This window comes from Macrotis lagotis, chromosome 2 (genome assembly GCF_037893015.1).
Source record: "Macrotis lagotis isolate mMagLag1 chromosome 2, bilby.v1.9.chrom.fasta, whole genome shotgun sequence".
In the NCBI taxonomy this organism is placed as follows: Eukaryota; Metazoa; Chordata; class Mammalia; order Peramelemorphia; family Peramelidae; genus Macrotis; species Macrotis lagotis.
Window position 1 is genome coordinate 189,421,436 of NC_133659.1, and position 24,743 is coordinate 189,446,178.

The 24,743-nt window shown below is 34.8% G+C and overlaps 1 protein-coding gene across 5 annotated transcripts in view; it reads left to right on the forward strand.

Moving 5' to 3' along the window:
• The first annotated feature begins 2,032 nt into the window (after window positions 1–2,032).
• IKZF3 (IKAROS family zinc finger 3) overlaps window positions 2,033–24,743 on the forward strand; it is an 86,056-nt gene continuing 63,345 nt past the window's right edge. For 2 of the 5 annotated variants that reach the window (XM_074224019.1, XM_074224015.1), the window contains exons 1-2: window positions 2,033–2,464; window positions 21,633–21,686. In XM_074224019.1, the coding sequence (XP_074080120.1) occupies window positions 2,305–2,464; window positions 21,633–21,686 (214 nt within the window). In that variant the 5' untranslated portion in view covers window positions 2,033–2,304. The other 3 variants (XM_074224017.1, XM_074224018.1, XM_074224016.1) reach the window with 3 other exon arrangements.

Sequence of the window (24,743 nt, forward strand, 5' to 3'; positions counted from 1 at the left end):
CAGGAATTTTTTTGTCTTTGTATATCTAGCAAAGTTTTTAACACATAGTAGGTAGGTTTAACAAATGTTTGTGAAATGAATAAAGACATCCCAGAAAGTGGAGAAAAGTGGAATATTTAACTCCATAAATGAAAATACTTGCTTTGAGAGGACACCATGACAGAGCCTTTGCTAGATGCTGAGCTTTTCAGAAAATTCTAATGAGAATTACTGGCACAAAGAATTTGGAACCAGAAGAGAATTTAGAGATTACCTAGTCCAGTCCTATTATTTTACAAACAAATGAACTGAGGCCCAGGCCACTTAAGTGACTTGTCCCTTATTGACATAGTTGCAATTCAGATCAGTCCTCTGACCCTAAATCTACTACTACTACTACTTCTCTTCCTCTCCCTACCCCTTCGGATATATTTTTGTACATCTCATGATACTAAACAAAAATGCTGACATAATTTGTAGGTGCAGTGGTTTATAGTGCTTAGAAATTAGGGCTTGAAATTAGGAAATTAGGAAGATCTGACTTCAAATCCCACCTCATATACTTGCTGTGTGAACCTAAGCAAGATATTTAACTTCTCTGGGACTCAGTCATTTGTAAAATGGGGATAAAAATAGAACTTCAGAGGCTTATTGTGAAGATCAAGTAAGAATGTGTGTAAAGTACTTTGGAAACCTTAATGTACTTTGTGGTTGAGTTATATCCAACTCTTTTGTGACTCCAATTGGGGTTTTCTTAACAAAGATACTGGAGTGGTTTGCCATTCCCTTATCTAGTTCATTTTACTGTGGAAGAAACTGAGGCACCTGCTCAGGAAGTGTCTGAGGACACATCTGAACTCAAGTAGATGAATCCAGATTTGGTATCCAGCATATTATTAGATAATGAGTTTTTTTCTCCTGACCTATTAATGGATCAGTTAATCTGCCATAGTTTTCTTGACTCAAAATTAGTGATTAAATAGGTGTAAATGTTTTGTTTTATGTTTACATTCCACAAGACAATGCTCTTATACTTTAAAACAGGAATTCTTTGGACCATTGATATATTTAAAGAGATCTATAAATTTGGAAAATATTACATCTTTATTTTAAGATAACTGGTTTCCTTAGAAATCTTATGTATTTTATTTTTTGCATTTAAAAGTATTATTCTGAAAAGGTTTCTATAGGTTTTCCCAGCTGCCAAAGATGACTATGATACACACCCAAAGGGTTAAGAACCTCTAATCTAAAACATTTTTTTGAAAACAAATCACTTTTATTTTGAACTTAATTTTAAAAATTGATTTTTCCATATGCATAGTAAGAAGATTGTACACAAAACTATAAATCTCTCCTATACAGCTTGTTTTTCTAAACATATTCTTAGTTTGTTTTTGGTAGTTATAAATATAAAATACTCAAAAAAATCCAAGTGTAGCACCTGAGGGCTTGCCTTAATGAGGCCGAAGGCCAGTGGCAACTTTAGTCACAGGGAGGCCAATCTTCTCCAACTTTTTTGAAAACACCACTTTGAGTGCATGAGGTCACTTGGAGAATTTATATTTAGTTTTTTCATTTAATTTTTAAGATTGCTGTGATCAAGAACACAAAGGAATAAAATATCTAAAATAGAAAGGTTAAAAAAATTAGTGTTTTGAACTAAGTGAATTTTAATGTCTCTCTGTTTCCAGTCTACTTTTACATTTAACAATCAATAGCCTCTTTTAAGCTAGGTGTTAAAGAAGGTAGCTGGACACATGGTAGTATCTCTGCCCTCGAGTAGCTTCTAGATGGAAATATGGAAGGGGTAGGTAGAGATAATTATGCGAATAATTATAATACAAATTGGAATATAAATTCTAGTAGGAGTCCAGAATGAGCAACGTATTAGGAATCTGTGGGAAGACAATGAAAGCACATCTTAACTGCTTTGAAAGGGGAGTTACAAGAAAACAAACCAATAAACAACCAAAAAACAAAACCCCCAAGCCCTCCTAAAAATAATATAATATATTCACACGCCTTCTTCTACCAGGAGTTTTTGTAACTATTTTAATTCAGTCATTAAGGCAGAGGTTACAAAGTAACAAAGAAGCATCCGCTCTTCCCCGCAGCCCTTGTCTCTTTCCTAAAAGAGGCTCACGTTTTGGTTCACAAGTGTGACATCGGAAGAGGGAAAACCAAAGGGAATATATGCTTCTCAGGCGCCCCTGTGTAATAAAAGTCCTCTAGAAGGCCGCCGCCAGCCAGCGCCGCTCTAACCTCAGCCACAGAAGCCGTCCCTAGTTCCTGTCACTTTAAAGCCCCGCTGACGCCACGCGAATGTATCCAGAGGGGAAGTCCCTGCTCAGGGAATCTCCCGCCAGCTGCGGCGCAGGATCCCAGCGGCTCCGGAGGAGCACGTGGAGCAGCCCCAGCCCCGGCCCCGGCAGCAGCAGCAGCAGCAGCAGCAGCAGCCCCGGCAGCAGCAGCAGGATGGAAGGTGAGAGGCGAACTTCATTCTTTTGAGGAGTCTTTGAAAAAACTCCATCGGTTAAGGGGGGCCCTTCTCTCGGTTTTTCTTTTTATTTAGCAGAAAGTAAATATCCATTTTTAGAGGGCAAAGGCATGAAGGTTTGCACCCCTTTGGTGCAAATCCCTTTTGCCTTCTTTAAGTTTTTTTTTTTTACACGGAGGTTTTTAGGAATTAGATGGCAGCCCGTTAGACATCCAGGAACCCACTAAGTTGTGGGTACCCCATTGCTACAAAACTAGGAAACAAAGCCAAGTGGCCACTGGGATTGGGCTAATGGTGAAACATTAGTTGTGAAGCAAAAGCAGCTACTCTTTTTTTGCTGTTGATATTTAAAAGCCAATTCAGTAAGGAAAACAGTTTACAAGTTATTTTTGTTGACGTGTATCGGTTTCTCGGAATCAACTTCTCTTTAACTTCTCACCGACATTGTCCAAACCATCTGCCATTAAATTCGGCTTGACCGTATGGGAAATTTTCATTTTATACTATCTTAGAAAAACTACATGCTATCTTTCTTTCTTTCTGGTGAAAATTTTTTAGTGAGTGTTTCTTTGAAATTATGAAGATCTGAACTCTGATATTCATAAAATCCCACTCAAAGTGACATTTTCAGCTTTGAGAAAATGAGCAATCTGAGTTTCAGAAAATTTGAAAATGGCCTAAGTAGCTCAAGTTGAAAGTGTTCATTTGAGGGGTTGGGTTTTTGAAGAATTTGTAAGACAAAATATTCTCCCTTTACAAGAAGGTAAGTCGAAACCTCAAGTTGTTGAAATGTTTTTCCTAAATGTTTTGAATATCATGAACTTATTTTCTTTTTTCAATTGAAGGATTTCTGTTAGTGCTAGCGAAAGCTTTTTTGTTGGTTAAGAATGAGAGTAACATGTGAATTATGAAGTAGCATTCAAGTTCAGCCATATGATAGTTTATTGAAAGGTAACTAATCTGTAATTGACTGTCTCATAGCATAGTTGAGTGGACTATCAGTCATCATAATCTTGGGTTCTTTCAGTTTGCTTTCTTTTCCTAACTTAAAAAAATACTGTTACCTGTCCTGATCTATGAAAACATTTCTGTCCAATTAAAGCTATCTTTTCAGTCAGCCAGCACCAAATGATGGAAGGTGAGCCAAGATATTTGGTTTGTTGAATAGAAAATTCAAAATGTCTGATCATCATAGCGTTTGAAATGTCTTTTCATGTGAAGTAGCCTGCTTATTTGCTAAAATATCAGGATGTTGGGTTAAATGATTAAGGTGTAGATTAAAACCACTATAAGAAAGTCTGAATACATTTTCATGTATTTTTTAAAAAGTGAAAACTGCAATGGTTAGAAATGCAAAGGAATAAATCTAGACTGAGAAAAATGATTTTTTAAAAGGTCTATTTAATACATTTCAAAGCAGCAATTATGTACTTTTCAAATGGAAGGACTTTATCACTTTAAGAATTTGTTTCTACAAAGGTATCTTGGATAACTGGATTTTCCCCACCCTTAAAAGTGCTGCTTTCATTCATTTCTTGTGGAAACTTGCAAAGTCCATGGGATTGAGGTGGTTGGCTCCCTTCATTTTGATAACAGTGGATTTATTTTATATAAAGAGAAGGAACAGATTTGTCTGAGAAGTGGAACTTAGGATACCTTTCTTTTAAATGGTGTTTTTAGAGAAGAATAATCAAGGAGGAAGTAAAGAGGCAGAGGTGCTGTTTGAAAAAGCTATATAAAAATCTAAATTAATTATGTACACATTTTAATAAGTAGAAAATGAAGAATCTTGTGATCAGTTTTGAATTTAGAGATGTCCAGGGTTAGGTACAATTTTCTTTACACAAAAAACACCCATTGTAACAAATGAATACCAAGAACTTAAACCAAAAACACCACAAGAAAAGATGATGGGGTATATTTGACTTGGCCAAATGCAAGCTTATTGAGGGCAGGGCACTGTGGAATAAGTGACACCTAGTTCACTGTGGGCACTTACCACTGTTTGATGTGGCTCTCTCTTTTTTTTTTTGGACAGGTAAAATAATAAATTTAGGTATTTTAGCATTTTTAATTCCACTTCTATGTATTGGGATTTGTTCTCTTTCTGATATGATATAGTTAAAAAGAATGCCATTGAATTCCATTTTTCCTGTCCATATTTTGGGGTGATGGCAAATTTAACATCTTTTACCTGTTATAAAATTGTGACTGAAGAATGCAGAGAAGATACTTGAAGCATAGAAATACATGTAGTTATTTGTTTTCCTTCTGTACTGAGGGCATCAGATGAAAGGATTTTTGAAAGCGGCTAGCTAGGAAGTTGAACTCTGGACTTGAATGTAGGAAGAACAAAGTATAAATCTTGCCTCAGATGCTTACTGGCTACATTACCCTGAACAAATCACTTAATTGCTCTGTGCCTCATTTTCCTCATCTGCAGGTATGGTGGGGTGGGGAGAGATGTTAGATTTGATTACCTTGAAAGTATCTTTTAGTTATAAATCTGTGATTTTATGAGAAATGGAAATCTTGACATATTAATGCAGTAATATTAATTCATATTATAAATCAAACCTTTATCTTTGCTCAAAATTTGTGACAAAATACTTTTCCACTAAAGACTATTTTTTAAAAATTTACTGAAGTGGGATTACATTGTTATTTTTTAAATAATCAATTTTTGGATATTTTTATAATATCAGTTATTTGATATTTCAATCTAAAAGCATTTCACATAAGTATTTTTGTTGTATAACTGAAGCTCACCTTATTAATGCTAAACTTTTTCTTAGATTTTCTAATCTCCTTAGAGCATATTAAATGTAATTTTATCATTTCATCATGACAAAGATTCATCATAAAGAATATCAGTTGTGCTAGCTTGTACTAGCATTTTAGGAATATATGAAGTTTTGGTCCATTTAGGAGACGGTAAGTCATAAAAGGGCATTTATTCCTTTGCTAAATGGACCAAATTTGTGCTTTATAAGTATTAGTTCTTCTGTCTGCATGTTTTAGTTCTTATGATTTCTCTTTCTGCTATTTGGTTGATATTGGTGTGCTCTCTGACTTCTGATAGATTGCCTTATTTTCCAAATTTACCGGGGGTAAGAACCTAAGGGCCTTTTCTTAAGCATTGGACTTGGAGTCAGGAGATTTGAGTTCAAATCTAACTTTACACCCTTACTGTCTTTGTAACAAGTCATTTTGCCTCTGCTTCAGTTTCCTTATCTGTCCAATGGGTTTGTTGTGTCGAAAAAGAGAGATCATAATTATAAAGTCTTAGCCCAGGGTCCAACATGGAGGAAATGCTGTTGAAATGCCAGCTCTTATTATTAATTTATAGCCCTTTCAGCATCATCAATAACAATTATCTTCATAAACACGAAGAAGGTTTTTTGATATTTGAATTCCCCTCTATTCTAATTAGTCATTGTCGATAGAAAGTCAACCTTCAATTATTCGAAATTTCTCTCTCTTTCTCAATGTGTGTGTGTGTGTGTGTGTGTGTGTGTGTGTGTGTGTGTGAATACACACACTCATACACAGAGTGTAAAGACAGATAGAGAGAGTCAGAAAGATAGAAAGAGACAGCTGGGACCGAGAGCGAGAGCGAGAGAGGCAGAGACAGAAACAGAGACAGAGAGATATTTATTGAGAGATTTTTCCTCTTCCCTTTTATGAAGCAATATTGTTTACCTATAATTAATAGATAGTTTTATCTTCTAATTCTTAATACAAATTGGGAGTTGTTATAAGCAACCAAATGAAAATTTGCTAATGGTTACTCTTTAGGATTTATGCAGACTTTAAAATCCACTAAATACTTTACCTGTATGATTTTATTTGAAAAACAACTACATAGAGACTGAATGGAGGCTAAAATGAAATAAGATCATGGACTGGGTCTGAAGAACTTTAAAACAAGCCATAAATAATTCTGGGGAGTCCTAGTGAGAACTCAGTTTATTTCAAAAATTAATGCTTTGGGGGGTGGATAGAGTCAGGAGGACCTGAGTTCAAATCCAGCCTCAGACACTTAATAATTGCCTAGCTGTGTGGCCTTGGGCAAACCACTTAACCCCATTGCCTTGCAAAAAATAACAAACTTAAAAAATAATGCTTTTAAGTAGAGATTTTTATTTGGCATTAGAACCATCATTTCTTAGTCTGTAATCATTCAGATGAATGCTTAAATGATTTAAGAACCTAAATGGCATGGAACAGGTACCACCATTAAGGATAAACATTTTGTTCCTTTATTTGGTTAGAATATTATATAATACCAAAAGCACCTACTTTTCTTCACATCTGCAAAGATTCAGGAACATGATACTCCTGAAAAGTATGGATCAAATATTGATCAGATGTTGGCCTACCCATAAATTTGGTTTGAGTGGTTCCAAACAAATAACATGCTTTTTTCTGTTGATTATTTGAATAAAGCTTGTTCCATTATAACATTTCTATAGAAAATACAGTTGTGTATATCATCACTTATTTGAAAACCAGAGATTATTGTCAGATCTTCAGTTACTTATATATTCTTTTCAGAATCTCATCTGTTAAATTGCTTCCCTGTACTAATAATTACTAGCATTTATGTAGTACTTACTACAGGTGCTTTGATAAACACTTTATAAATATCTCATTTGAACCTCACAACGCTTAGGAGGTAGATGGTATTATTATTATTCCCATTTCACAGATGAGGAAACTGAGACTGAGAAACTTTAAGTGAATTGTCCAGGATGACAGTAATAAGTGTGTGAGGCTAATTTAAACTCATAGATTCCTAACCTCAAGTCCAGTGCTCTATCCACTGATATCCACTGTTAGCATATTTTTAAAGAGTTAGCAAACTACTTTTTAGTTTGCTAGTTTAGCTTGCTAGGGAGTTTAAGATTCTATGTTTTGGGGGTATGATAAAAAGGTTCACAAGGTGTCCTTTGAATAATCAAAAAAGGATAAAATTATTTTAAATGATCTTAATTTTTATTATATTTTAATTGTCCAAAAATTGGTAATTTACGTGACATATAAAGGTAAGTTTTTGTTAATATTTGATTTACCAGTACACTTCATTTCCTAGTAATATCGAATGAGTTTACTGTTTTTTTAAAAAATCTAAATTGGTGCCTTATTTGTCTAACTGAACAAAATTATTCGAGAATCCAAAGTGATTATTGTATAAGGGATCCATCCCAACCCTACATATAATACGAGATCAGTTAACTTTTATGAAGCAATATTGTTTACCTATAATTAACAGATAATTTTATCTTCTGATTCTTAATACCAATTGGGAATTGTTATTAAGCAACCAAATGAAAATTTGCTAATGGATACTCTTTAGGATTTATGGAGGCTTTAAAATCCATTAAATACTTTACCTGTATGATTTTATTTGAAAAACAACTTTGAAGTAAGTGGTATTGTTAGACTTTTATTTAGCATATTCCTGACAAACTACATAACATGAAAAAAGCAATTCTCCTTCTATAAGGCCTCTGCTGAAAAAATTTGAGCAAGATTCATGTTGATGAGGAAAAAGAACAAAAATGTTAGCTAAAAGGGAATTTTGAATGCTCTCAGTTTACTTTACTCATGGAATCCCCTATTACATCCCAAATTAGCTGTTCTTTTTGCAAAAATATACATCCTTTGACTATTTGGTTTTGTGTTTTTTAAAAAGAAGTTTTCTGTTATCCCAGAGCAACCCAGTCATCCTCCATAACATTACCTTGTGAAAATAGTGTTGCATTTTTCAGTTGGAAAAAAAATGTTTTTCACTTTATTTCATTATTTTCTGTTACTTCAGAATCTGTTCATTTCCTGCTTTCTATATGTTTGACCTGATTTTTTGTAACAAATAGTGATTATTAACTATTATCAGAATATTTGACCTATCATAACAGTTTCCTGTTAACTGTCATTTTGTGAACCACTATGGGATGGATTATGTGTAGAGAACAGTAAATATGTAAAGTCATTCTTATTAACCCATATTTTTTTTCCTCTAGGTTTTTACCTTATATAGCTACTGAGAGACAGGCAACATGAGATAGTATATAAAGAGAAAGCTTGGATTTGAATCCTGCCTCATAAATTTATTAGACATATGACCCTGGGCAGGTCATATAACACCTCAGTTATATCCTCTGTAAAAATTAGGGATTTTTATTTGATAACCTTTAAAGCTCCTTCTAGCCCAGCGTATATGATTTTTGATCTTTTATCAGTGAAAAACCTAAATCTAGCATAATTAAGGTTAAGGTAGACATGGGCAGAGCTAGTTCAGTAAGGACCACAGAGGTTGACTTGTCTAAAGTCACAAATGATTAGAATGAAAAATGGGAGCAAAACCCCAGTCTCCTAACACCTAGACTAGGATTTTTATTCCATGTAGTACTTTCAAATGGCATATTGGTTAAATGAGTCTCATATTCTATGGTTCATTCCAAGAAACAACTCTTACCTTGAAGGTATTATATAAACTCATTTAGTAGAAAAACAAAAAGTAATCTACAAATTTTAAATATTCTCTTTTAAAAAACGGTTTGTAGGACTCATAATAACAAATTGTTGGAATTATAATATTGTAAGACAATTTAATTCCTTAATAAAGATGGTTGAATTGAAAGAAATGTTTTATGCTGCCATATTACATGTTGATAACACTGACATTTCAGTTCTGATTCCCAAACAAAAATCTGCCCTATTCCATAGTCATATTCCAAATCCCATCCATTTGTCCCCCTTTTGCTTTACTTTAGAGAGTAAGCAAAGGAGACTATGTTTGTTTTTATAGTCTTAATTTTTTTCAGTCTATTCACTGCATCATTTAGGCAAAATTTGCTATTTGTTATTCTACTTCATTTTTATATACTTCATTCATGGTTAGCAAACAACGAACCTGTGTTCTAATGCCATTTCAGAACTTAACTAGCTGTATGACCCTGAACAAGTCACTTAATTTCTGTCAATCTCAGTTTCTTCTTCTGGAAAATAGAGGGAACAATAACAGGTATCTTGTGAGGATCAAACAAGCTCTTTGCAAATCTTACAGCACTATATAAATGCAAGCTAAAACTTCTGATATGTGAAGATAAATTGTCACTGATGATTACAATCTTAATTCATTCAACAAATGAGTGCCTGCTAAGTGTTAGGGATTGTAACAGGTGCTGTGTGAAACACACAGTTATGAAAAACACTAAATTATAAATGCCTTGAGGACAGTTATAATAGAGTCGGACAATTCCTCTCCCCTTGGGTCTGCCTAACACCTGCCGGGAGGGGCATGGAGTAGAAAGAGATGTGGGAGTGGAAATTAATAGCACCAGTCCCAGAATCTGACAATCATATTAATAGTTACTCACATTTACATGGTGATTTACAAAGGCCTTTACTCACCACAATCCCGTGAGAGTAGCATAAGTATTATTATTATAGGTTCATAACCCATGCATGAAGGGGGCAACTTCTTTATCATGCAGATGAGAAAACTGGAATCTAGAGAAATTAAGAACCATTGTTGATTTTGTAGGGGTCCTGGGAAAACAGGCACACCAATATACACTATTGGTGGAGTTGTGAATTGGGCTAACAATTCTGGAAGACAATTTGTAATTTTGCTAAGAAATATCCATACTCTTTGACCCAGAGATTCTCCTGCTAGTGATATACCCCATAGAAGTTAAAAATAGTAAGAAAAGATCCTTTTTGCACCAAAACATCTCTAGCTCCACTTTTTATAGTAGCAAAGAACTAGAAACAATGTAGATGTCCATCATTTGTGGGTTGGATAGATATGAATGTAGTGTAATATTATTGTGCTAATTACAAAGATTACAGAGAAGCCTGAGAAGACTTGTATGAACTGAAACATAGTGAAGTAGGCAGAACCTGGAAATTGACTGGAGTAATATTAATTGAAAAACAAAATATCTGAAGCTGAAAATTTTGTAATGACCAAGCTTTGTACCTAAAGAAAAGGTATGAAAATATATCTCTTTTCATTCTTTGCAGAAGTAGGGAACTGTGGATGTGGACCACTGAACATACAACTTATCTAGGTTGATGGTTCAAATTCTAGCTCTTATATCTGTGTGACTCTAGTTGCTTCTTAATGCAGAACTGATTTTTTCTTCTTTGTTACAAGGGAACGCTTGTATGGGAAGCAGTATATCTGTTAATGAAAACTATATGAAAACAAAACATAGCAATAAATGTTGAAAATGCTTCAAAGTGTTTCAAACTCTACGTAAATCTCAAGATGCTATGTAAATGTGTGTTATCAATTATTTAATCTAGATCCAGAAGGAGAGATGCTATGGCCTAAATTCAGAAACCCAAATAATCTGAATTACTCTTCCACATTTCTCGTAAAGAAACTAATGATGAGTAAAACCACTAGCAAAAGGAATTATTTCAACTAGGTAATTTTGGGGTTGTATTGAGTCTGCCAAGTCATCTTTTAGCAGCTTTAAAACAATAGTTTTTTGTTGTTGATCTGTTGTTTCAGTTGTGTCCAGCTCTTTGTGACCCCATTTGAAGTTTTTCCTTCACTAGTTTATTTTACAGATGAAGAAACTGAGGCAAATAGGATTAAGTGATTTTTCCAGGGTCACGTATAGCTACTGTGTCTGAGATAAAATTTGAACTCGTCTTCCTGATTCTGGACCTGGCACTCTATCACTGTGCCATCTAGAGTACTGACCGGTAATAACTAATGTCCATAAGGATAATCTTAAGGCATTCTTAGGGTCATCATTTTATTTAGGAACATGGTCATCCTGTGCCTAAATTTAACTTCATCTATTCTATGAAACAGTTAGCACTTTGCTCTCAATATAGGGTAAGGTAGCAGTAGAGACAGAAGTGTAGAACTCATAGGAAAGAGATGGTTCAGATTCTAGCTCTCATATCTGTGTGACTCTGGTTAAGCCTCTTAACTTCTCAGTTTATTCTCTCATTTGAAAAATGGATTACTAATATTTTCCCTGCCTACCTCACTGAGTTCCTGGTAGGGAAGCACTTTGTAGAATTTAGAATTTTAATGGAGTTTCTTGTCATCTTTTGAAAATGCTGCTGTGATTCTGCCTTCCCCTGCTCAAAAGCCTTCAATGGCTTCTCAGTTCTTTGATTTAGTAGTTAAGGCTCTTTACAAATGGACCCCAGGATACTTTTAGAGACTCATCTTTCTATACCCCTATATTTGGTTTTTTTTTTTAAGTTTAAAGATAATATCCCTTTTCAGTGTCTTCAGGTCATTTGCATTCCTGAGAATTGTTCTTCCTTATCTTTATACTATTTCTTCTGCTTGAAAGGTTCAGACCTTTCTTCTACATTTATCAATCAAAATCTTTTCCATCCTTCAAAGTCCCATATACTTCTTTAGCTGCATTGTCTTTTCTGACTCTACCCTCCATGCTGGAAACCTCTTTTCTCCCCCTCTCCCATCCTCATCCTAAGCCTACAACCTGTAGTATTAGAGCATTTAGAAACCTCTCGTTTAGAAACCCCTTGAAATGAGGGAACAGATTTTGTGTAACTTTATATTCTACATGGCACCTACCTCAGTTTTTACAATTAATAAACATTTAGTATATTCACAGTAATCATTAAGTAAGGTAACTTTGGAATCATCAAAAATAGACTTATATTCATTCTGTGATTGTTAAGTATGCTTTATTAAAGAGATAGGGATTAGAAAGGGTCTTGTAATTTCACCAGGGCTCCATTGCACCTTTTTCTTAGAGAGCTGCCTAGGACACTGAGATGTTAAGTGACTTTTTTCTGAGTCATAAACACAGTATGTGTTGAAATTGTGAGCTTTTGTTTCTTTCTCTTAACAAGAATCTTGGATCAATGCACAAATATCTAATTATTCAATCATACTTGAGTAGCTGAAATGTATTCTAACATAGGAGATGCTATAACCACAGACGACTTGGAAAATCATCTGAGGTCCTTGGATCTTATTCCTTTTTTGGAAAAATGACAACATCTTAATCGGCTGTAGGTCCAACATGTTTATACACATGTGTATGTATGTATATGTGTGTGTGTTTGAAGTTAGTATCTTTATTTTCCTACAAATTTAGGGTAGGCATTCATGAAAGTTGCCAAGTCACCCTAAAATTGGACTTTTTTCCCCATTTAATGAACTAATAGCAGCTCATTGTCTCCCACAATCCAAAGTTTTCTCTAGAGCAGAGGTTCTTGATCTGGAGTCCACAGACCTCCAAGGAGTCTGTAGATAGATTTCAGGGATTTGTCTGCTTTGAAGGGGGGAAAAGATTATATCTCTATAGTCACTCACTTTTGGATCCCTATTTTCTTTTATGCTTTAAGAAATTGGATCAGTTGGCTTTACTAGACTCCCAGAGGGTTCTAGTACACACCCCCAAAAATGGTTCAGAACTGTTGTTCTAGCAATTGCCTGCAGAGAAAAATACTAGAAAACATTACTAAAACAGGACCAGAAACACTTGAGCTATGTAAGAGACAGTTGGGAATAGAGTGGAAAGAATTATGTATTTGGAGTCAGACACCTGCATTTGAATCCAGGCCCTGACATTTGCTTTCTGTGTGACCTTAAGCTAGTCATGTCATTCCTCAGGTATTCTGTTTACTCATAAAATGAAGGAATTGGACTAGATGGCCTGTAAAGTGCTTTTTTAGGTCTAAATTTATGATCTTATTGTCTGATTAATGACCTTGAAGAAGGAGATCTATTATTTCTTGACTAATGTCTTCTAGCCTTCAAATTAAAGATGTTATATAATTTGGGGAGAAATTTAATGACTTTTAATGGCACTTGCTGTTATAGTGATTATGCTAATATTTAGAGAGAACTTAAATATCATTCAAATTTCTAAAAAAGTATGCCACAGTATTAGGAAAACATACATTGAAATGCAAGAGAGCATTTTATTTCCCAGCTGAGACAGTAACATTGTGACCTTGGGGTTGTAGGAAATCTGGGACACTATTACATTGCTGGTGGAGCTGTGAACTCATCCAACCTTTCTGGAGAGAAATTTGGAACTACCGGCCAAAGGGCAACAAAAATGTGCATACCCTTTGATCCAGCAATACCACTACTGGGTCTATACCATGAAGAGATGATTAAAAAGGGTAAAAACATCACTTGTACAAAAATATTCATAGCAGTCCTGTTTGTGGTGGCAAAGAACTGGAAATCAAGTAAATGTCCTTCAATTGGGGAATGGCTTAGCAAACTGGTATATGTATGTCATGGAACGCTATTGTTCTATTAGAAACCAGGAGGGAATGGGAATTCAGGGAATCCTGGAGGGATTTGCATGAACTGATGCTGAGTGAGATGAGCAAAACCAGAAAAACACTGTACACCCTAACAGCAACATGGGGTGATGGTCAAACCTTGATGGAATAAACCTTGATGGACTCACTCATTCCATCAATGCAACAATCAGGGACAATTTGGGGCTGTCTGCAATGGAGAATGCCATCTGTATCCAGAGAAAGAACTGTGGAGTTTGAACAAAGACCAAGGACTATTACCTTTAATTTAGGAAAAAACTGATAACTTATTGTCTGATCTTGCCATCTCTTATACTTTATGGCTCTTCCTTAAGGATATGATTTCTCTCTCATCACATTCAATTTGGATCAATGTATACCATGGAAACAATGTAAAGACTGGCAAATTGCCTTCTTTGGGGGGGAAGGGAAGTAAGATTAGGCGAAAATTGTAAAACCCAAAATAAATAAAATCTTTAAAATAAAAAAACACATTGTGACCTTGGATAAATCACATAATTCAGTAAACTCTTATTAAACATCTACTACATACATAAGCAGTTGCTAGATGTTGAGGAAGATACAAAGTTTAGGATAAATAGGGTTCCTGCCTTATTAGTGGAGCTTATAGTCTATTAGGGAGATAAGATACAAACATGGATAACTGTAATGTTATTATATAATTATATAATATAATATATATGCAAAATTGAGTTTTCTGTGAGATTACAATATGGGGATTAGAGATGAGTTGGATTTCAAAGGAAAGAATTCTATGGTCAATTTTGATTGATTGATTGATTGATGTTTGTCATCCAGAGCCATAATAAGCAAGTGAATTGAATTCAAATGGAGAATAAGAATAAGGCTGAAAAGGAAATATGGTGGTATCAGTCAAAGTTGATGATGATGATGTTTGTCTTTCATTTTCAAAAAAGAGCATGGCATCAGGAAGGTAATACTATGACTTGCAAATGAATTGGATTTAAATGAGAGAGAGCTGTGCAAAGACACCAGCCTCACTTTCTCCTACAGAGCTATCTGGGTCCAATGATCAGATATAAATCTAGAGGGCTGGAGATGACCCAGGATGTGAGGCAGTCAGGGTTAAGTGACTTGCCTAAGGTCACATAGCTAGTTAGTCAAGTGTCTGAGACTGGATTCAAACTCCTGTCCTCCTGACCCTAAGACCAGTGCTCTATCCACTGTACCACCTAACTGCCTTGGAAGTCAAAATATTATAATTTAATATGCAGAGGTATTCACTGAAAAGTTTTGAGGAGAGGATTAATATGAGTAGATCCAAGTATACTTAATATTTGAATATTTCAGTAGGTTGATGTATTTACCTCTGTGTTTTGCATCCAACAGTACAGATTTCAATCCTTTGATACTTTTTTAACAAATTTTGACTTTTCCATATTCTCCTCTAAATACTTTTTTTAAAGTTTTTTTTGCAAGGCAATGGGGTTAAGTGGCTTGCCCAAGGCCACATAGCTAGGTAATTATTAAGTGTCTGAGGCCGGATTTGAACTCTGGTACTCCTGACTCCCGGGCTGGTGATCTATCCACTATGTCACCTAACTGCCCTTCTAAATACTTTAGCAGGAGGACCTTCCATCTTCTAGCATTGCCATTTTAGCACTTAGATTATTTATCTATTCACCTTTCCTTGTTATATGACCTTCCTACTTCAGAAAAGGTGAGATGATCATAAGCTCCTGGATGCCATTTCCTCTAGACATGAAACAATGACCTAACTATAAGAAAGATGAATCTGTCAGGAAAATGTAGGATTGAAAAGAAAGGACAAGGAAGGCAGAAAAACCTGTTACAAGCTTATTCATATGATCACTGAAGGAATTTAGAAATCATCTGCTCCAACCTCATATTACATAAGACAACGAAGACCCAGTCATGAAGGTAACTTAATTAGATTAATAAATTCATATAAGTAATAGGTATCAGAGCTGTGATTTGAACTGAAATTCTCTCTCTTTAAATCCAGCATTCTTCCTTTTATAACCTGCTGCCTCAGGACAAATAGGAAATGTGGTAGAGGATGAATTGATAGGACTTGCCTGCTAACTAGATATGAGAGATGAGAGAAGAGTCAAAGATAACCCCAGGATTTTGACCATTGGGTTAAACAATGATGCCACTGACAGAAATAATCAAGTCAGAAAGAACAGGTTTTGTGGAACAGATAATATGTGTTCATAAACATTGCATTTAAGGTTCCAGTAGGACATTCAAGTGGAGCTGTTCCAAAAACAGTTGGAGATTCTGGGCTGGAACTCAGCAGTAGACTAGGGACTAGAGCAATATATTTGGGAGTCATGTGCATAGAAGGTGATAGCTGAAATCAACTCCAAGTAAATGAGATTGCCAAGGGACAGAATACATAGGGTGAAGAGAGGAGGACCAAGGACAGATCCTTGGGCCCTGCTCTTGATGAGGGGTTTGGAATAGAACAAAGAAATAAGAGAAGCCATTATATTAGTGGGAGGCAAAGTTGGATGTTTAATGAAAGTAGAGAATATCCTGTTAGGGAGTAAGGATGGGGGGGGGGGTTGTTACCTGTGTCAAAACCTGTAAATAGACTAGTGAGAAAGAAGACTGGAAAAGACGATTGAATTTAGTAATTAGTGTTTTTTGAGAAGGCAGTTTTGCCTAGTGTGGTCAGGCCTACATTACATGGGGTTAAGTAGAGAGCAAGGAAGAGGAGACAGAGAGTATGTTTAGCTTTTAAAAGAAGTTTAATGTTGTGGTAGAAATAATAGGATAGACAATGAGATAGAAATTTCAAGGGAGAAAAAATTTTTAAAGCATTAATAAGATTTATATTAGCTCATAAGCAAATGGAAAGGCATTAATGGAAAGGGACAATTAGAAAAAGCAGAAGAGAAGGAGGGGAAGATAACCTAGAATAAGTTCTGGGTGGGGGGGATGTATTCTAATGTTAAAAATAAAGGTCAAAGACATGACCATTGGGAAAGATTAGAGAAAAACTAGATGTTGTTGCTAAGAAAGTTCATATTTTAAGGTTAGATAATTTATTGTAAATGTGGAAGGAGAGGGTACAAATGAGAGTTTGAAGAAGCAAGAAAAGGTCTAGAATAGATTCCATGATGATTGAGATATAGGAAGTCAATTATTATGGAGTAGAAATATTATACATCAGGGGCAGTGGATAGAGCACCAGCCCTGGAGTCAGGAGGATTTGAATTCAAATCCAGTCTCAGACACATAATAATTACTTAGCTATGTGACCTTGGGCAAGTCACTTAATCCCACTGCCTTTCAAAAACTAAATATATACATCAGTCAAAAGGAACCAAGATAAAATTATTTATCATATGTATGTACTGGGTAAAATAAGCTTTACTTATTTTCCTCTTGGACACTTGGTGCTGCTCACGTGGGAACAGAGTAATTGTATAGTGGGGATTATCCAGGTCTGGATTAATGGAAGGTCAGAAAAGCAAGGAATTCCAGGGGAATAATTAGTGACAGTCCATGGGGTTACTCCCCTGTAGATGGAACTTCTGTCTATAGATAAAAGGAAAACTATAGTAGGGAACACTAGGTATTGCTGTGTATGAAGTGCCAGGCCTGAGTTCAAATTTGACCTTAAATATTTATAAGCTGTATGACCCTGGGCAGGTCATTTTTCTCTGTTTGCCTCAGTGTCTCCAGTGAAATGGGGAGGAAAATGACAAACCACTCAAGTATTTTTGCCACAAAAACCCCCAAAAGGGGTCACAAAAAGTCAGACATGGTTGAAAAATGATTGAACTGAACAATAAATAGCAACACTGGATTAGGAAACTATGGATGAGTCAAAGGATAAACCAAGAGATTTGGGGTGTGGTGACAGATGACAGTGAAAAGTAGATTTAGAGGAAGAGAGTGGGAGCAGGTTGTAGCTGGAGAGTGGAATCTTCAAAGTTTGGGATCTTGTATTACAGTTTTGAGAAGCATCTTTGAAGGAATGTATAAACTCAGATACTAAAATAATATTCTACACCTCAGTTTTACTTTCTCTTCAAATGGAGAATAAATAGTTCATTTCATTTCTCCCATATAGAATTTCTTTCTGGTAATATTTTTAGAATAATTGTAATAATTAAATGAATGATTGAATTATTTAGGAGAAATGTGTTCATAAAATATTCTAATTCTTTATTCTTCAAACATTTAAAGCAGGCATTTGTAATCTGTGAACTTGGTTTTTAAAAATATATATTCTACTAACTGTATTTCTATATAATTGATTTCTTTGTAATTATATATGTTGTAGTTATACATTGAGAACATTATACTGAGGAGTTCTAGGCTTCACCAGACTCTCCACAAGTTCCATGAAAAAATGGGTAAGAAAATGGGCAAAAATTCTTGGTTAGAGAAATACCTTGTCAACACTACTTGTAGGCTACATATATTCTTGCCATTTCATATAGCTTACCTGAAGTGCTAGAGCATTAAATGTATGATGCATATGTGACAGCAATAAAGACAGCTGCTTAGATATTTTCAGCAATAGTGGTTAACAGTCTATGGCCACAGCAGCACTTGTTGTCCACGATGTTACACAACTTTAAAGAAAGAATTTCTTCTTCTCTAAGCCCTTTGCCTTCATTTCTGTTGCTTCTTCCTTTTTCCTTTCTTTTCTTTTCTTAAACCATAATCATTTGGGAGGAAAGAAGCAACCAAGAACCAAAAGAGCATGATAATTTGATAATTTTGCTTTTAAACGATGAAAAGAAATATCAACAAATAAGACCTTGCTGGCAGTGGGCAGCCACCAACCTTGATGGCAGTTGGCAAATTCAGAATAGAATTCTATTCTAGGATTTAATATTTTGTTTTCCATTGGTACTCACATTTCTTACTGGGAAAGTAGAAGACTGAGAGGAGATCTATTCTGGAGTGGAGTGGAGAGCAAGATTTTTTTAAACCTATCCTGAGTTAAAGAATGATTGAATTGTGACTAAGTTTACAAATTTTAGGAAGTTAAATCAGTGGAAATGGCTACCATTTTGAAAACAAGGTAATTTAAGGGAGGAAGCACTAAAGAACAAACATATGCAAGAACTTTGAAAATATTACAATAAACTATATACATCTTCCATCAAAAGTTTTTAGATTTAATCATAAACTGCTTTTTCATTTTGAAATTAGGATCTCTGAGGAAAAATTCTGACTTCTCTCCTAAAATTCTAGTTGGAGAAATGCTGTCTATGACATCTTTGTTAATTAAAAATAGAATCTAATATATATTTAAACAAATTTTAGATTTTTGTTGCTCAGTAATCACTTGTCAAAATATCCATGATTTACCATGATCTTTACCTTGATGATTACAAATACTAGTAGAATACCCTTTGAAATTCATTATCAAGCTTTAGATTAGTAAGCTGTTATTAGTAGCTTCAAGATAAATAATTTGAACTTTAGAATGTACTACATCTATTAATCTAAAGTTCAAAATTGTTTTAATAGTCTCTTAAAGGGTAAACATGAAGGGGGTGAAGTTTTTTTTTTGTTTTTTTAGGGTTTTTTGCAAGGCAAATGGGGTTAAGTGGCTTGCCCAAGGCCACACAGCTAGGTAATTATTAAGTGTATGAGACCGGATTTGAACCCAGGTACTCCTGAATCCAAGGCCAGTGCTTTATCCACTACACTACCTAGCCGCCCCAAGGGGTGAAGTTTTAATTGAAAAATGGGTAGAAAAAGAACATCAGAATAATATTTCTTTAGTAAATCACAGCTTTTTGATGTACATATCCAATAAAGGTAAAGAGGCCATTCTTTGTCTCGTTTCTCACCTAACCTTAAACACTAAATGGGCAATGGCCTCAATCAAACTGAAACCTGTAAAAGATCTTAACTTTTATTAAAAGACTAAGTTAACTGCAGTCAGGGCCGTCTTCAGTCATCCTGATCTCGATCTTGCCACTGGACCCAGATGACTCCAAAGAGTGAGACTGCACAGCTCTCCCTCATTTAAATTTAAGTCACTTCCAAATCATGGCATCACCTTCCTGATGTCATGGTTCTCTTCAAGAATGAAAGACAAACAATAGCAATAGGAACAGCTGTACATTTGGAACTATTAATATGTGCATATTTATCTATATTTCTCAGCACTTTTAAATTATTTGGGAAACTTTCTCAAGTCATGCTTCTCACCCGCTGCAAAGTCATGGCAATATATTCAAATAAAATAACTTTGTAAAGTGCTCTGGACCTCCTTAAATACCATATCATTCAATAGTTTGACTATTTATATAGTACCTGAAACATTTTTGACCCTCAAAACTTTTTGGATGAGTAATTATGAAAAATATTTGTAATTCTACATGATTATTCTAATATTACGTTGTGGGAGTTTGGAAAGTAATATTAGAAGTTAGCCATTATTCAAATGTTTATTAGTATTCTACATTTTTTTATCTTGATGGAAATACAAGTTTGAAGGATTATTTGCTTTTTTTTTCTTTGACCCTAGTCTGGAACTCTTTTTTGTCAAAATAGCTTTCCAGTGGTGTCAGGATTAGTAGAGAAAATTAAATGCAATGATGTTGGCATCACCTTGTCTACTTTTGGTAATTTGGGTCTGGTGAAAATGTCATGGCTAACATTCTGACAAGATTAATAAAATCCGAAGTTTTCCATTTGTTGTCAAATAAAATGTTTTACTAAAAAAAGATTATTGCCAGAAACCATAAAATATTCCTACTCAGTTCTCTAGAATACTTTTCTTCTAAAAAACATTTTGGTGCCACATAGATCACCTGAGCCTGAAAAGACCCAGTTTAGTAGATAACACCAAATGGAAACTCTTTAGGAGTTGCTTTGGGTTGTATTTTAGAACTAAAATGATTAAATAAAAACTGAAATAGTTTCTGTATTCAGAGATCTCAAAAAGGCAGTAATTCCTAAATAAAGTACTGCATTATTTTACATTGTCTAAAAAAACCCACTCCTATTTGGATTTATACCCTTTTATTAAATTGTAAATCTGAGGTAGTCAAAATCTTTTGAAAATCTTCCTTAATATGATTTTTCTCTCAACACATTCAGTTTTGATCAGTGTAAAGCATGGAAACAATGTAAAGATTATCAGACTGTCTTCTGTGGGGGATGGGGGGAGGGAAGCAAGATTAGGAGAAAAACTGTAAAATTCAATAAAAATAAAAATAATTTTTAAAGAAGTCATCCTTAATGTGTTTCTGTGTTGATTATAGTGCACAAAGATAACTATATTTGATACTTGGTGAAAAGAAATGTGTTTTAAGTTGTTTAAATGTCAATATTATCCAGGACTATGGTTCAGAGACTAGGACATTTTGCCTCTAGATAAATCACCAAATCAGGCTCCCGGGTTTTCCCTATATTATGCTTCCCATGAATGTTACTTAGATGATCTTTCAAGCATTTTTTTTTGCTTCCAGGAATCACTTTGATATAAGGCTAAAGTTTTATAATTGACCTTTCATTTTTCATAAATTAATTTCCCCCAGATTCTGAAAACTAACATGAAACAACTCCAAAATTGAGGATCAAATGTAAACCACAGGGGAGTCTTTGAAGTTCTGTTCTTGTAGTATATTGTTTCCAAATTATAACTGATGCCACTGATTCTTCTCATTCTGAGGTGGCCATCCTCCTGTTATAGGATAAGATCCTCTTAGGAATGGTTAGATAAGGAACTCTTTTGAGTAGAATTTATCTATATACCCATTTTGCAGTTGGAAAAAAGGACCTTGCTAGATTTGAAATTACCAAAATACTACTTGAAAACAGTTTAGATCCATGTTGCTAATATATACAATCTCTATTGTCTTTTTAGATACCCAATCAACTATGGAGCTGAGAAATTCACAGGAACAGCCTGTGTTCACAGGTATCATCAGGTTTTCTGTTTTTTAAAATATTGTCCTTAAGTCATGAAAGGACAGGAAAGTGTTCTCTTTCAGATTCTAGTATCTTGTTGATCTAATGAAAGTACTTTGAAGCTCTTTAGTTGAGAATTTGATCATGTCTTTTTGATACTAAGATAACTATTGAATTAAATCCCTGAATAAGTTGCATGAGTTGGGGGAGGGGTTATCATCATGACAGCCAATCTTCTTCCTTGAATTTTTCACTTTTAGTTGGTTGTTTTGCTTTCATTGGATCTTTATCATCCACTCAGGAATAACTTATTATCTGGAATGTACCCAGAAGGATAAAGAGTTAATATTAACTTGATTATCATTGAGTTCAAAATCTGAAAAAAAATCTTAAAATAACTAATATCTTTATGAATTGAATAGGATGCATTATCAAATATTGAAGGTTTTTAATACATTGGAAATTTATTTTTAAAAGATTAGTAAGGATCATTGCTTTCCTATAGAGTGACTATATTCATTGTTGTGTACATTTATATACAAGTGAGGTGAAATTCTTCCTCATACTGTCAAGTTAGTTGTTGTTCATTCTCTTAAAGAAGTATTTAGTAAATTATCAAAAGAATACATATATCTTACAAAACTATGAGTTTTTGAAAATAATTTTAATAATGGATAGATGAATGAATAAGTGATTGCATGAATGTTTTCCCTGGCAGCAAGAAACTTCCTTTTTTATTTAAATCTTAACTTATCTTACCTAAGGAGAGAACAGACATTCCTTTTTCCAGTTTTTCTTTTACCACTCTAATCTCTTTAACTCTTCCAGTGTTCTTTTTTTTCCTTTGAGGCTTTACTTGTAGCTGTTCTCTTGTTGTCTTCTGAGCTTGTGTCTTGGTCTTCCCTGCCACTATGGTAGTTTTCTATGATCAGTTTCTTGTTTTTTTGCTATTTGCTCATTTTCCAGCCTATTTCTTTGCCTGTTTATGTTCTCACCAAGTGGTGGAGAAGCACTGTCCCAGATTTTAAGCTTTTTCCACACTGGTGTTTTCAGAGCTGGTTCTGGAGGTCTGCAAGTTTTTGGTACTTCCAAGTCAGGGGGATGCAGGGAGAGGAGTCATCACTGCTTTCCTGCTCTATATTCTGGTCTTTACTCAGATGGGCCATCCCTGCTTCTCTGCAAATTCTAGTGCTCCTTTTGGCCCTGGAACTGTGCCTAGGGCCCCCTCTCTTGTAGACATACCAGAAGCACTCCTCTCCATTCTGGAACTGTGGCCCAGAACTGAATGCAGACAGTAGGGTTACCAAACACTCTCCAGCCCTTTGCCTAATTTCAGCTCTGGGATCTCTGTTATTCTTTCTGACCAGTTGTCCAACTACCTTATTATCTTTGGGTTAAGGGATCTCAAGGCTGCTACTGCAGCTATGACAGCTGTCTCTATGGCTCATTGCTGCCTGATCCCACCCTGGGGTCATAGACCTTTTTTGCAAACCATCTATATTGTCCTGGACTGGAAAATGTCTCACCCTAACATTTGGTTGGCTAGGTTGCTTCAGAATTCTATTTGAGGCATTATTTTACTGTTATTTAGAGAGGGATGTTGAGAAAGTTTGACCAGGTTGCTGCCTCTTCTCCACTATCTTGGCTTCAAATAGCATGTACGCATCCCTAAAACACAATGACCATGTCACCTATCCTCCTACTCATAATCTTCATCGGATCCCTCTGGTAGATAAAAACTTAAATCCTTGGTCTGTCATTTAAACCATATACAATCAAGCTTCCACCAATCTTTCCAGTCTTACTTCATATTACTACCCTTGCCATGTTTACTTTTCTATTCACATTGACCATATACAACATTTCATTTTTTATCTCTGTAACTTGCCTGAAATGCCTTCCTTTTTAGCCTCTGCCTTTTGGAATTCCTAGCTTCCTTTATAGCATGGCTCAAGTACCACTTTGTACATGAGGTCTTGACTCACACCTCCCCATCTCAGTTATTAGTATTCACTCTCTTGTACATACTTGGTATTTGCTTACTTTTGTACATGTTGTATCCTCTGTAGCAGAGTATAATCCCTCAAGATCAGGGACTGTTTAGTGTCTTTGTAGCCCCAGATCCTTGGGCAATGTCTTGAACATAGAAAAATACTAGATAAATATTTATTGAATTAACTATTATAATTTGTGTGCCTTCTTAAGTTATAAACCAGATATATTCTACATAAAATAGCACTGATATTCTATCATGTTGACTTTGTATTGTCATGTATTCCTATATATTTAAGTGTAAGTTGCATATTCAATAATTTCAGTTACAAGGAGGCAGCCTACTGTTTAGAACAGATGTCTTCAAAATTTCATAATCTGCCTGACTGTAAAGATAAATGATATATAGAAATTGGAACTTTAGAGTTTTTACGAATTAAGAATTTCATTCAATATTTAGCACATGCTAACTTGCTTTAGAGAATTTTTCTAGTAGATAAGATTTTTTATGACCTCATTTACTCTTATATGATATTATAGTTAATATAGTGGTACATTTGTTAATTTGTTTCCTGTTTCTTAGAGAGCTGTACTTACTGTATTATACTTTGCTATGCCTTTGGTTCCAGGTTAACAAAATTCCAAAAGTGTTAGGTAATAGGACTTGAGAATCTAAAGGGAATTGCATATATTATATCTTGCTTGAGGACATAGTGTCAATTCTAGTACTTTTAATTTAGGAAGATGCTAAGTGGATATGCATTTATTGATATTTTATGATGATAGGAGATGTCTGTGTAAATCTGTATAAAATCCATTGAAACCTTAAGAGTTATATAAATGTTAGTTATTGTTATTACATAGCATCTGAAGGCTTTGCAAAGAACTTTGCAAACATTTTCTCATTTGCTCTTCATAACATGTCTCAAGTTGGTATCACAAATGTTATTAATTTTACAAATAAGGAATGTAAAGCTCAGAGAAGGGAAAATTATTTGGCCAATGTCACTTGATTAGGCAGTGATAGAGACATAATTTGAACCCAAGTCTCTCTTGATTTTAAGTCTAGTATGGG